Source organism: Cebus imitator, unplaced genomic scaffold (assembly GCF_001604975.1).
Source record: "Cebus imitator isolate Cc_AM_T3 unplaced genomic scaffold, Cebus_imitator-1.0 Scaffold121, whole genome shotgun sequence".
Classification (NCBI taxonomy): Eukaryota; Metazoa; Chordata; class Mammalia; order Primates; family Cebidae; genus Cebus; species Cebus imitator.
The window spans coordinates 2,667,542-2,679,772 of record NW_016107436.1 but is presented as its reverse complement, the minus strand read 5'-3'; the positions used below and the strand labels follow the sequence as shown (position 1 = coordinate 2,679,772).

At 53.6% G+C, this 12,231-nt stretch overlaps 1 protein-coding gene across 4 annotated transcripts in view; it reads left to right on the top strand.

Annotated features, from left to right (window-relative positions):
* The window catches only part of TBX4 (T-box transcription factor 4), a 32,721-nt gene extending 23,616 nt beyond the window's left edge, over nt 1-9,105 (top strand). The window contains exons 6-9 of one of the 4 annotated variants that reach the window (XM_017539929.2): nt 2,844-2,996; nt 3,959-4,047; nt 4,164-4,393; nt 6,951-9,105. In XM_017539929.2, coding sequence (XP_017395418.2) covers nt 2,844-2,996; nt 3,959-4,047; nt 4,164-4,393; nt 6,951-7,567 — 1,089 coding nt within the window. In that variant the 3' untranslated portion in view covers nt 7,568-9,105. Of the gene's footprint in view, nt 1-2,843; nt 2,997-3,958; nt 4,048-4,163; nt 4,394-6,947 lie in introns of all 4 variants that reach the window. The other 3 variants (XM_017539928.2, XM_037742484.1, XM_037742483.1) reach the window with 3 other exon arrangements.
* Nucleotides 9,106-12,231: the final 3,126 nt, after the last annotated feature.

Below are 12,231 nucleotides of genomic sequence, written 5' to 3'. Positions count from 1 at the left end.
CAAACCCGATCTTGCACTCACTAGATTCTGTTTGGGGGCAAAGGAGCCTAGAAAGGTACAAAGGATAAAAGGTATGGTCCTTTCTCCCCAGGAGTTTAGAATTAAAACAGGGAGAAATAGGAAGCCACTAGGAAGCAGAGTAACAGCCAGGTAGATAATGCATGAGAAGCCAAGTTTCAGAACTGGGCGTTCAGAGCAGCCCCTTGTACCTAAGACTTCCTGGAAGAGATGTTAGGCCCAGAAGGTGAGAAGAGAATGGGAAAGGAAGATCAAGACAGCAGCGGGAGCTGCGTGTGCAAAGGTGCGCATGTGGGAACTGGGCATTCCTGGAGCATCGGCCACCTCCCACGTACTCCATTGCTGGATCTTCCAGGAGCTTGGGTCCTTTGTGGGCACCTGCATCTCTGTGAATCGTGCAGCGTGATGGAGTCACCTAAAGGGGCTGGGAGGTGTTTTCCAGGCCCAGTTCCTCTCACCACAGGAGGATCCCCAGCATCCTGGTAAGGGACAAACATCGCCGAGGCCTCTCTGAGCAGGAACTGTGTCCCGTAGCCTCACTCTGCATTCCTCAACTGGCAGGCCCTCAGTGGGGCAGCAAGTCCCCAGCTGTAAGACCGGGTTTAGGGTTTGGGAGGTTATGTACTTGCCTCGTGAGGGTCCAGAGGTTTGTCACTGAGGGCTGAGTGGGGCGTGGCCAGTGCAGAAGGCAGAAAGTGTGGTTCCTGCTGGATGGAGCACCCAGCCCAACCAAGGAGCCCAGGGAAGGCCAGTGCCCACAGCCCAGCTCGTGGTGACCCGCCTCTCAGCTGAGCTGGCTCTCTAGGCTGTCCCTGTGCCCAGGGCACATGAGAGCAGAGTCTTCCCAGACTAAGACTTTGGCCCAGGCTTACCATGGAAGAGCCCGACTCTGGCCTTCTCTCAGCACTCTGGTCACCAACGGGTTAAACTTTTCAAGTCCACGCGCGGTGGCTCACGCCTGTAATCCCAGCACTGGGAGGCCGAGGCGGGTGAATCATGAGGTCAGGTGTTTGAGACCAACCTGACCAACATGGTGAAACCCCATCTCTACTAAAAATGTAAAAATTAGCCAGGTGTGGTGGGGCGCGCCTGTAATCCCAGCCACTCAGGAGGCTGAGGCAGAAGAATCGCTTGAACCTAGGAGGTGGAGGTTGCAGTGAGCCGAGATCGCGCCACTGTACTCCATCCTAGGTGACAGAGTGAGACTCCATCTCGAAAAAAAGAAAAGAAAAAAAAAAACCTTTTCATTAAGCATCAGCACCAGACCTGGTCCTTGGGAACCTAGAAGGGCAGCAGCACAAAGATGGACCCAAGGAAAGGGCACTCTCAGATGCAGGGAAGGGGGCTCCGGGGGAAGGGAGCCCGAGGGTCTGTCTGGCCCAGCCAGGACAGAAAACAAAGGGTTAACAGAAGCTGCAGGGCTGATAAAATGCCCCAAATTCCTGGTCCTGCCTTCAATGGGGAGGGCGTCTGGCAAATGTCAACGATAAAAAATACATTTTAATGGCACATGATGCAGCTGCTACCGTGGGGCGCAGCCAAATGAATCGGGTTTGGAGCAGCAACTACTGTGAGCTGCCCCCGGGGGCTCCAGCAGCCGAGCCTCCGGGGTGCTTTGCTAAGCTTTGTCCAGCCGGGCAACCCGCCACTTCCAGCCCATGGCATCCTCAAGGGCCCTTGGGGCCAGGGGGCCTCTGGCCTTCTATGACATTATTTAGGAACTGTGCCGTCTAACCTTGGCACCTTGAACACTAGCTCACAAAGATCTTCCCTGAGGGCTGGGAGTGGCCTTGGGCAGTTCTGAGGGCAGGATACATCTGGGTCTCCCCAGCACACTGTCAGCAGGCCTCTGTGAATGCTGAGAAACGCATGAACAAGGCTAGGTGCCATGACTCACACCTGTAATCCCAACACTTTGGGAGGCCTAGGTGGGCGGATCACCTGAGGTCAGGAGTTCGAGTCCAGCCTGGCCAACATGGTGAAAACCTGTCTCTATTAAAAATATAAAAATTACCTGGGAATGGTGGGGCACGCCTATAATTTCAACTACTTGGGAGGCTGAGGCATGAAAATCACTTGAACCCAGGAAGTGGAGGTTGCAGTGAGCAGGGATTGCAACACTGCACTCCAGACTGGGCAACAAGAGTGAGACTCCATCTCAAAAAAGAAAAGAAAAGAAAAGAAGAGAAATGCATGAATGAGTGATGAGCAATGTGACCAAAAAAAGTTACAGTGGGACATTTTCCTCCGCTTCCTCCCTCTCCCTCATCCTGCAAAACCCAAGTATTTCTAGAAGAGGCAGGTCACGTGTAAGAGGGGTATGAGAAAGGGTGAGGCTGGATGGGACCCCTGAGGGAGGGAGGTTACGTGTTATGATCCTATTTTACAAATGTGGAAACGGAGGCACAGTGAATCCAAGTGACTTGTCTGAGATTAAGCAGAGAGTCAGTGGCACCCTGGACGTTTGCTGACAGCTCAGAATTCCACCTGCTACACTTTGCTGAGTTCACGCAGCCTTTTACACTGTCAAGGGCTTGCTCAAGGTCTCCACTGCCACAATGGGGCAATTGGTCACATCAGGGAGGGCCTGGGGCTGGGTGTGAATGCCAGTAGAGAGAGGCTAAGTGGGGCAGGAGGGAGGGGCAGAGTTTGGGCCCCAGGGCCTGGTTCTTTACTCGGAAGCTTCAGTCCTGGTCGGCAGGCCCTCCTGGATCCTGGGCTTTGAGGAGAATGAGAAAAACCAGCCCAGGACCAGATGAATGAGGTCAGGGCCTGGGGCTGGCGGGTGGGGACCTGGCACTCAGCATGAGACCCTTCTCTTCCAGATCATCCTCAATTCCATGCACAAGTACCAGCCACGGCTCCACATCGTTAAGGCTGATGAGAACAACGCTTTCGGCTCCAAAAACACCGCTTTCTGCACCCACGTGTTCCCAGAGACCTCCTTCATCTCTGTGACCTCCTACCAGAATCACAAGGTACAGCCACTGCTCACAGCCCCACAGCCCCCGCTTGATACCGCCCTGCACTCCTTCCACCATGTGGAGAGGCAGGGTCTGAGTCCCAGCAGGGCTTGGGCAGGCCCAGTACAGGGCCCTCAGAAGCCTACAGAGTCCCTCAGAGCCACGAACAAACTGAACGATAAACAGAAAAGGACCCTCAACTTGTCCATCTCCGGCGCAGAGGAATTACAGTCTCCGTGTTTTGGGGATTGGAACAATTTGGCAACTGTAAAAACCAAGAACTTGAAGCCTGGCTTGTGGTGTGAGCGTTGGGCACTTTCATTCCACAGTCTTCTTTCTCCTGGTTCATCTCCTGGTGCCTGCAGAGAGATGGGTAGGGAATAGGGAGGAGCCCTGGGTGCTGTCAGCTGTGTGGGAGCAGAGCCTGAGCCGAGGCCTCCCATGGCTGTGGGCGGGGGTGCCCCAGCCACCTCCCACCCTCGCTACTGCCCCGCCCAGCCTGGCCACCCCCACTGCGTCCCGGTCACTGACAGCCATGCTCTGCCACACCCATCTGCTTTCCACAGTATGCACACAGGGACTGGCAAGGTGGGCAGGGGTCCCTGGGGGAAGGGCTGTGGCTGTGGTGGATTTTAGGCAGAAGAGTGACAGAGTCAGAATTGCATCGAGAGTGGTCACTCGGAGCCTGATGAGGTGGCAGCACGGACTCCGGCTGCACGCCCAGGGTGCTTACTGAGAAGCTGTTACAGATCCCCGGGAGAGTCCCATGGGGACAGACACTGGGCAGTGCAGGGGGCTGGGGAGTAGGAGAAAGCATCAGAGGGTGGGGAGGGAGGAGAAGGGATCAGGGCCAGGGACAAGCCAGGTGTGAATGGCAAGGCCCATTTCCCCAGACCGGCCCTAGTTCTGCCTGTGCCTCCGGAGGCCAGCCCAGTCCCACCCTCCTCCCGGTGACCCTGTGTGTTTTCTCTCCACAGATCACCCAGCTGAAAATTGAGAACAACCCTTTTGCCAAGGGATTCCGGGGCAGTGATGACAGTGACCTGCGTGTGGCCCGGCTGCAGAGGTGGGGCTGCGTGGCCCGGGGGTGGGGGACAGATGGGGTTCAGGCACGTGGACTCTGACCCTCAGTGCGTCTTCACTCTCTTCCTGTCTCTCCTCCTGTCCTCCCCATCCCTTCAGCAAAGAATACCCTGTGATTTCCAAAAGCATCATGAGGCAGAGGCTCATCTCCCCCCAGCTCTCGGGCACACCAGATGTGGGCCCCCTGCTCGGCACCCACCAGGCGCTCCAGCACTACCAGCACGAGAATGGGGCGCACTCGCAGCTCGCGGAGGCGCAGGACTTGCCCCTCAGCACCTTCCCCGCCCAGAGGGACTCAAGCCTCTTCTATCACTGCCTGAAAAGACGAGGTAGTGCTCTCCTGGTCTATAAGCCCTAAAGGGTCAGGGGAGGGGTGAGATTCTCCCCACAACCACTCCGCACCCCGCCCCCCCCACACACACGCACGCACACACACGCATCTGATGCTTGTGTGGCCTGGGAGAGTGGGCCTGAAGGGCTAGGAATCATGGTTGGGTGCAGGGAAGCTGGTTCTCATCTTTAATGCAGCCTTTGGAGCCCTCACCGACAGCTTGTAGCCCTGGTATCCCCAGACACTGTTCCAAGTGTTGCTTTGCAGTCACTGCTCTGAGAGCCTCATGGGGTGGGCTGAAGGCACACAGTGAGCTGCGCTCTGCCTGGAAGCGCAGGAAGAGGCTGATGCTTCCCAGTCCAGAGGTTTTGGGATTGGGGCTGTTATTTGTCAAAGCAACCTCAACTCCAGAACAGGAAGGACTTGGTGCCCTGCGTGCAGAGGGCCTTCCACCCAGTCATTCTGGGATCTGCAGAGGATGCTTGAGAGTTGAGATGAGCTGTTGTGGCTGTAGATGGGGGCTGGGAAGACAAGCCACAGCACCCTCTGTGGCGGGCACCTTTGTAAAGAGGAGGAGCCCGGAGCGGGGCACCGTCACATCTGTGCTCTGTGCCAGGTCTTGATTTCTCCATGGATATAATTGCGATGATTTGTGTTATTCCACCAGAAGCCCTTACCAGGCTGCTGAAATTCCCTTCGGAATGAGCCTGGGGACTTTTGCTTGCCATCCAGAATGTTCCCTCAGCCCTGCTCCTAGGAACTAGCCCTTTCAGAGTGCCGAGTATCCCTGCACAAGCCTCATTAGAACTCAGTGACCTAGAGCACGGGTCGGCAAACTGTGGTCTTTGGAGCTAACCCGGCCTGCTACCTGTACACCATAGTTTTTACATTTCAAAATAATTGAAAAAATTCAAAAGAAGAATATTTCCTGAAATGTGAGGATTTTATGAAATTAAAGTTTTAGGATCCATGAAATTTTATTGGAACACAGCCATGCTCATTTATTTACAGGCTGTCTATGGCTGCTTCGTGGGCCAATAGCAGAGTTCTGCAGTTGCAACAGTTACCCTGCAGCCCACAAAGCCTGAGATATTTCCTAGCTGGCCCTTTGCAGAAAAAAGTTTGCTGGCTCCTGACCTAGAGTGACTGGGCCACCTGCCAGGATCAAGATCTCAGTGCAGGGAGAAGAGAGAGGGATTTGGAGAGAAGATGGAGAATCGGGCCGAGTGAGGGGCTAAGGAGAGAGCTGGGTCAAGGAGAGGAGCAGGTCTCCCTAGGCCACCAGCGGGGGCAGAGGAGAGAGGTGGGCATAGACCTTCACACCCACTCAGCCACTCTGTTTCCAGCCCCGTGTGTGCACACACAGAGCTGCCAGAATGAAGCCCTGGAGAAAACAGGAGAAGGGAGGCCAAGATGAGCCATGGACGAGTGGGTTTTGTTTTGTTTTGTTTGAGACAGAGTCTTGCTCTGTTGCTCAGGCTGGAGTGCAATGGCACGATCTTAGCTCACTGCAACACCTGCCTCCCAGATTCAAGTGATTCTCCTGCCTCAGCCTCCCGAATAGCTGGGATTACAGGTGCATGCCACCACACTTGGCTTTTTGTATTTTTAGTAGAGACGGGGTTTCACCATGTCAATCAGACTGGTCTCGAACGCCTGACCTCAAGTGATCTGCCTGCCTCAGCCTCCCAAAGTGCTGGCGTGAGCCACCGCACCCTGCCCCAATGAGTAAATTGGCTCAGTGGGCTGCTCCCCAAACCCTCAGGCCTGGGTCAGCCCTGGATCCCAGAGAAGGTCGTGCCATTCCAGATGGTTAGGGCCTCCTGGTGGAGGATGTTGAAAGGCACGCAAACATGATTTGTGGCATCTGATGTCATCTTCCTCCAGAGTATCTGCTTAGCCTGAAAAGTATGTCGCCTTTTTCACTTATTATCATTTCTATTTCTTAATTTTGTAGACACTGTCATGTTGGAACCTGGGTAGTAACAGTCTGATGGCTTTTCTTTAACATGTGAAGTTAGTTCCTCTTCTAAAAACAGCAGAAGCATGCCTCTGAGTGGCTTTGGCTCCCTGAAGTCTTCCTGGGAACTGAAACCTCACGGCCTTAATTCTTCCTGGGGGCAGAAACCTCATGGCCTCAATTTTCTGGCTACTTCAGACAAATGGGGCCTCTGGGCCTGGGCTGGCCTGGCAAGTGCCTCCACTTTCTGTGGTCAGGGCGAGCCTCGCCAGAGAATGCCACTGCACACCAAGGCCTCTTACTCCCAAGAGTTAGGCTGGCCAAGGATCAAAGCCCAGTGCTGCCTGGCTAAGCCTGGCACTCAGTGTCCGGTGATGTGGTGTCCCCCGTGGCCTCTGACTGTAATCCGACCACTTCTTGGCAGCTACCACTATAAAAGCTGTGGCTGATTAAAATGGCTCCGGGAGTGCCATGGCAACATGGGGAGGGCAGGCGTGGAGGGACAAGGACAGGCTGTCCCGGCACCCAGCAGGGTGCTCTGGGGCCTGGGCTGGTGGAAATGGCTCTTCCTGAGTGTTGCTTTGTCTTTCAGCAGACGGTGGCCGCCACCTGGACCTACCCTGCAAGCGATCCTATCTGGAAGCCCCCTCTTCGGTGGGGGAGGATCACTACTTCCGTTCTCCCCCTCCCTATGACCAGCAGATGCTGAGCCCCTCCTACTGCAGTGAGGTGACCCCCAGAGAAGCCTGTATGTACTCAGGTTCAGGGCCCGAGATTGCTGGGGTGTCTGGAGTGGACGACCTCCCCCCACCTCCGCTGAGCTGTAACATGTGGACCTCAGTGTCGCCGTACACCAGCTATAGTGTGCAGACAATGGAGACTGTGCCGTACCAGCCCTTCCCCACGCACTTCACCGCCACCACCATGATGCCTCGGCTGCCCACCCTCTCCGCCCAGAGCTCCCAGCCACCAGGAAACACCCATTTCAGCGTCTACAATCAGCTGTCCCAGTCTCAGGTCCGAGAGCGGGGGCCCAGTGCCTCCTTCCCAAGAGAGCGCGGCCTCCCCCCGGGGTGTGAGAGGAAGCCACCCTCTCCGCATCTGAATGCTGCCAATGAGTTTCTCTACTCTCAAACCTTCTCCTTGTCCCGAGAATCTTCCTTACAGTACCATTCAGGAATGGGGACTGTGGAGAACTGGACTGATGGATGAGTCTCATGCCTGCTTCACAGCCCTGGGACCATGTTGCTCCAGTACTAACCTCTGGGTGGCCTGCACTACCAAGGAACACAGGGAGGTATTCCAGAGGGAGTGTGTGTGTGTGTGTGTGTGTGCACACGACCATGTATGTATGTGGAGAGCATCTATCTTCTGACATACAACTGAGGTCATGGCAAGGAAAAAAGAAACCACAATTATCTAAGAAGTGATTTTGGCTACAGGACCTGGGTCCATTGTAATCTGACATCTCTTGACATGCCCGTGGGTGGGATGGGAGTGGAGAGTTCATATGAGTGATTGAGAGGGTTTTGTAATTGCTGACTTTCTCAGGGGCCAGGTGGTGAGGTCTCTCCCATGGGGAAAGATTCTCACTGCTGGGGTGTGAGGGCTCTGTGCACACCATAGAGGTCCTGGCCTTCTATTTGCAAGGGGAGCTGAGAATCTTGTTTTGGTAGCTGGAGGCCCACTCCTTTGGCCTCCATCAAGTCTGGGAGGCTGCCTGAGAAGGGACTCAGCTAAGCCACCAAGTGCACTTTGAGAGTGCAGCTGGCTGCTCGGTGAGTGGCCTAGACACTGATTACTGGAGCTCTGAGGTCTGAGGGGGGACGATCGGAAAGGATCATGTGCTAAATGTCACCTGAGGGATATTTTTAAAGGTTTTTTAAATTTTTCCTTCAAGAGGAGATAAAACGCAACCAGTAGCATCTCTGTCATCATTCAGGTTTTGTAATAAAGCACAGAGCCCATCCCCCTAGATCCCAAACATACAGTCTGTCACTCTGGTGTGCGGAGAGTCAGCCTCCCAGGCACCATACCATCTGCATCCTATGATGGGCAATTATGAAACACACCCCACCTGGCCTCATCCCCAGGAGACCACACTGGAGCTGATGTCTGGTTTCTCCAAGGCCTGTTCTGCTCTCAGAAAATCTACGCTTCTGGAGTGAGAAAGCCCAACAGAAATAAAGATAATTGAGATAAATTCATTTCTTCCAGTAAATTCAGCCAGTGAGCTCAGAGGAGCAAAGAGAATTCTCTAGCGTGGTGCTCACACAGTCCTCAGCCCTGCGTTTTAGCATCGAACACCACCAGGCCATCAGTGTGGCTGGGGTGAACGCTACAAAAAAACTTGGGAAATCACTAAACTCTTTGCATGCTGAACAGCTATTTATATATTATATAAATAAATATATATATTATATATATATATCTCACAAATGCAGGCCACATGTCAAATTCAGCTTTGCTTTTTACAAATGAATGAACTTAATAAAAATGAACATTGGAAGGGGGTATTTGGAAAGACATCTATTTAAATTTTTATTACATGTTTGATATTAAAAACTAAGAATGGTTTAGATAAAACGTATAAATAAATAAATATATATATAAACACACACACACTACAGATAAAGCTTTTTTAGAAAACACATTAGCTAACAGGTGATATGAAACTTCAAGTGTTTTGTTATATAGCATGGACGTTTTATTTTGCATATCGGAACATAAAGCCATTTTACAACTGTGAAGTGTGTGATGCTGTTTATTATTGACTTGTTGTTTCTTGCCTTTGCAATGGCCTCTGTCTCCTTTTTGCCAGTATTTTTTTCTCAAGTGTCAGGTGAGGCCCTCAGTGCCTCTGAACATTTGTACCGTGGAGCCTCTGAGCTCAGAGTGAAATCACTTAGGACCAATGGAGCAATTGCACCTTTGATCTCATGCTACTCCCCAGGTTATGAATCTGGACTCCAGGGTCCACAAAGACCCCAGAAGGGCAGGCCAGGCAGTAAAGTAAGAATCTGTCTCCTTTCGGCAGTCAATACATAAGCTGGCCATTTGGGGGAAGTGGTCTCATAAGTGGGGAATTTCTGGTGGGATTTTATGTGACTGCTTCAGAAAAGGAACTGAAGAGCAGGTTCAAGTCAGTACCAGGGCCTTCCTGGAGCAGTCAGGGGTGTGAGCTCATCACCACTGTCACTCCAGAGAGGGTGAGTCAAGGCCTGGCAAAGTCCCCATTTGCCCACACCTTTGCCAGGTCCCTGAAGCTTGGCCACAAGATGGAGAGAGGAAAAAAGAGGTGAAATCCATCCCAGGTTCACTCTAGATTGGAAGAGGCAGGCATAGGAAGGTGCTGCTGGCTCTCCCTCCGTAAGGCCTTGCCACCTGCCCTGCCCCTCGTGGCTCCTTCCCCAAAGCTGCTCGCCTGTGTCCAGCATCTCCACTGCAGGCAGGTCTGGGAACCCAGGAAAAGAGAAGGCAAGGGAGGTGTGCCCTTGAATCCTTGTCCTGTCAGGGCTGAACGAGATCTCCTGCTGGGTAAGGAGTCTGCCTTGTCTTCTGCTTCCCCGCAGTCTTTCTGTGGCTCTAGGGCAGCTCTCCAGCTGGACTTCTTCCTGCAGAACAGGAAGCCAAGCCCCATCCTCCCTTAGCTGTTGGCTCCCACCTTGGGCTTCTTGGTTATGGAGAAAGATGTTAACTGAGCTTGGCTCAGGGGATGTGGGGGGGATGCTCTTCCTAACTCCCACCTGCTGTGCTCTTTTATTCTGGGCAAAGACTGCACATCTGGGACACTCCTTACCTTCTGGAGCCCAGTCAGAGGTCTGGGGGCAATGCGGATGTTCCCAGGTTCTCTCCAAACACGTGGTTGGCTGAGTCTGACATGAAGAAAGCCGCTTCTTAAAGGGGTATTTTGCCTTGAGGCAGCCCACAGCTTCCTGCCAGCTTGCTGGGAAGCATGAGGTCCCTGGGCTTCCCCACCTGGGCATGGCCAGAGCCGGGCCTGCAGTGGGATTTGTGGAACTTTCCTGCCCCTCTGAATCAACAGCTCAATAAAAAGGGGGCACATGGGATATCCCGAAACAAAGGGCACCATTCAGGAGCGCCAACAGGTCATACATCATCAGCCAGAAACCTGCCACATGAAAAGGGTCTGCTTCTGCTGTGCCCTGCCTGGGAAGGGGACAAAAGCCAATTAACGTTCAGCTGCGTGTCCCCCGGCAGCGGCCCTGGGGGTTGTGCTCTCCAGCCCAGGGCCAGGCCCCTGGGGGAAGCCCAGGCAGGCCTCTCAGCAGCAGCTCAGCCACCAGCAGTTGGCCCGCAACCGCAGAAGAGCCCGGAATAACAAAAGGGAGAAGGGAAAGAGAAGCTGGGTCAGCCTGACAAATTGTTAAAAAACCAAACCAACTTCCAGCCTTGGCTGGGCCTCAGGGGGTCAAGAGGCCTCGGCTCGCCCCACTAATGGAGCCTGCTCAAGGAGTAGCAGTCCAGCCTTGCAGTGTCTTATCTTACAACATAAAATTAAAACCCACTTAAAAGGCCGGAGGGCATGTTAACATTCCCCCTGCTGTCTAATTGAAGTAGTTCCCAGCGCAAAGGATTTCGCTTGAAAGATGTTTCTCTCCCAGCCAGGGTCTCCAGCTCAGCGGGCAGGGGAAAGGGGTGGGGAGGGAGCGACTGTTAGCTTGCCACCCCCACGCAGGCGGCAGGTGGCGACAGCAAAGGTTAGAACGGGCTGGGTTGTTTGGTATTTTTTTTTAATTTACAAATTCATTAGCAGCTATGTCAGCAGAGGCCACACTCCTGACACGAAGACCTGGTAATGATTCAAATGCGGTGAGTTCTGCAGCGAAACCTGGCCGTTCCTGCAGCCAAGAGATTTCCATGCCGTCCCCTGCAAGCCCTCTCTCCCCCCACGCAAATCGATGACAGGTCTCCAAGGCATACGGAACCAATCAGGGACATCCTGTCAAGGTGATGAACTTGCACTGGCCATCCCGAGTAATGGGAACCAGTCAGCCTGAAGCCGGCCTGGACTGAAAGCCAAGGTGACAGCTATTAAGCAATTGTGCGCCGAACAAAATGGCAAAGGGGCCGGGTAATCAATTCAATTTCGATGGGCAACCCGAGCAACCACAGCGGCTGTCGCAGCTGATTAGGGAGGGCCGGGCTGGAGCTTTCAATGTGAACCCATCACAGATCAGAAACAGGCCCGGGATGAAAAGGGAAAGAACCGTCTCCTGAGGAGCAGGCGATGAAGGACTCTGTTTTATGTGACTGTGTTCTTCCTTCTCTCCTTAAAGAAAGAGGAAGGGGAAAAAAGCAAGCAGTTTGGAGATTAGATAGTTCTCTTTTCAGCCATTTATCATTATGAAGGAAAGTAGACAGCGCAGGGGCCGAAGAATCTCCAGTGGGATTTCTGCGAAGTCTCACTCGGAAGGGCCAGGTTTACATGGTGCAGCTCAAACAGCCCTGCTTATCACCGCAGCCTGACGGGGTCTGCAGAGCATCGAGGGTCCCTCTTCTCTAACAAGGGCAAACAGGCCCCAGTGCCCCGAAGAGTGCAGAAATTCTCCTGCAGAAACCCCAAGCCAGCACATGGCATCATTTGTGAAAGTTAAAGCCTGAGTCATAATAATGGGGAGAGGAGGAAAATGGGAAAGGGAAACATGGGGGGATTGTGCACAGTCCCTGCAGGGGAGGCCCTAGTGGTGGCCTCCCATTTCTTCCCGGCCCAGGTCAGGGCAGCAGGGGCCTCTGCTGTGTCTGCTGGCCTGTCAGCACTGATCCCAGGCCGGTGGCAGGGCCTGGCAGCCTGCTTGAACATTCTAGGCTTGTGTTGGTTGTTCTGTTCTCCGGTGCAAGGGTTTTGGGGTGCA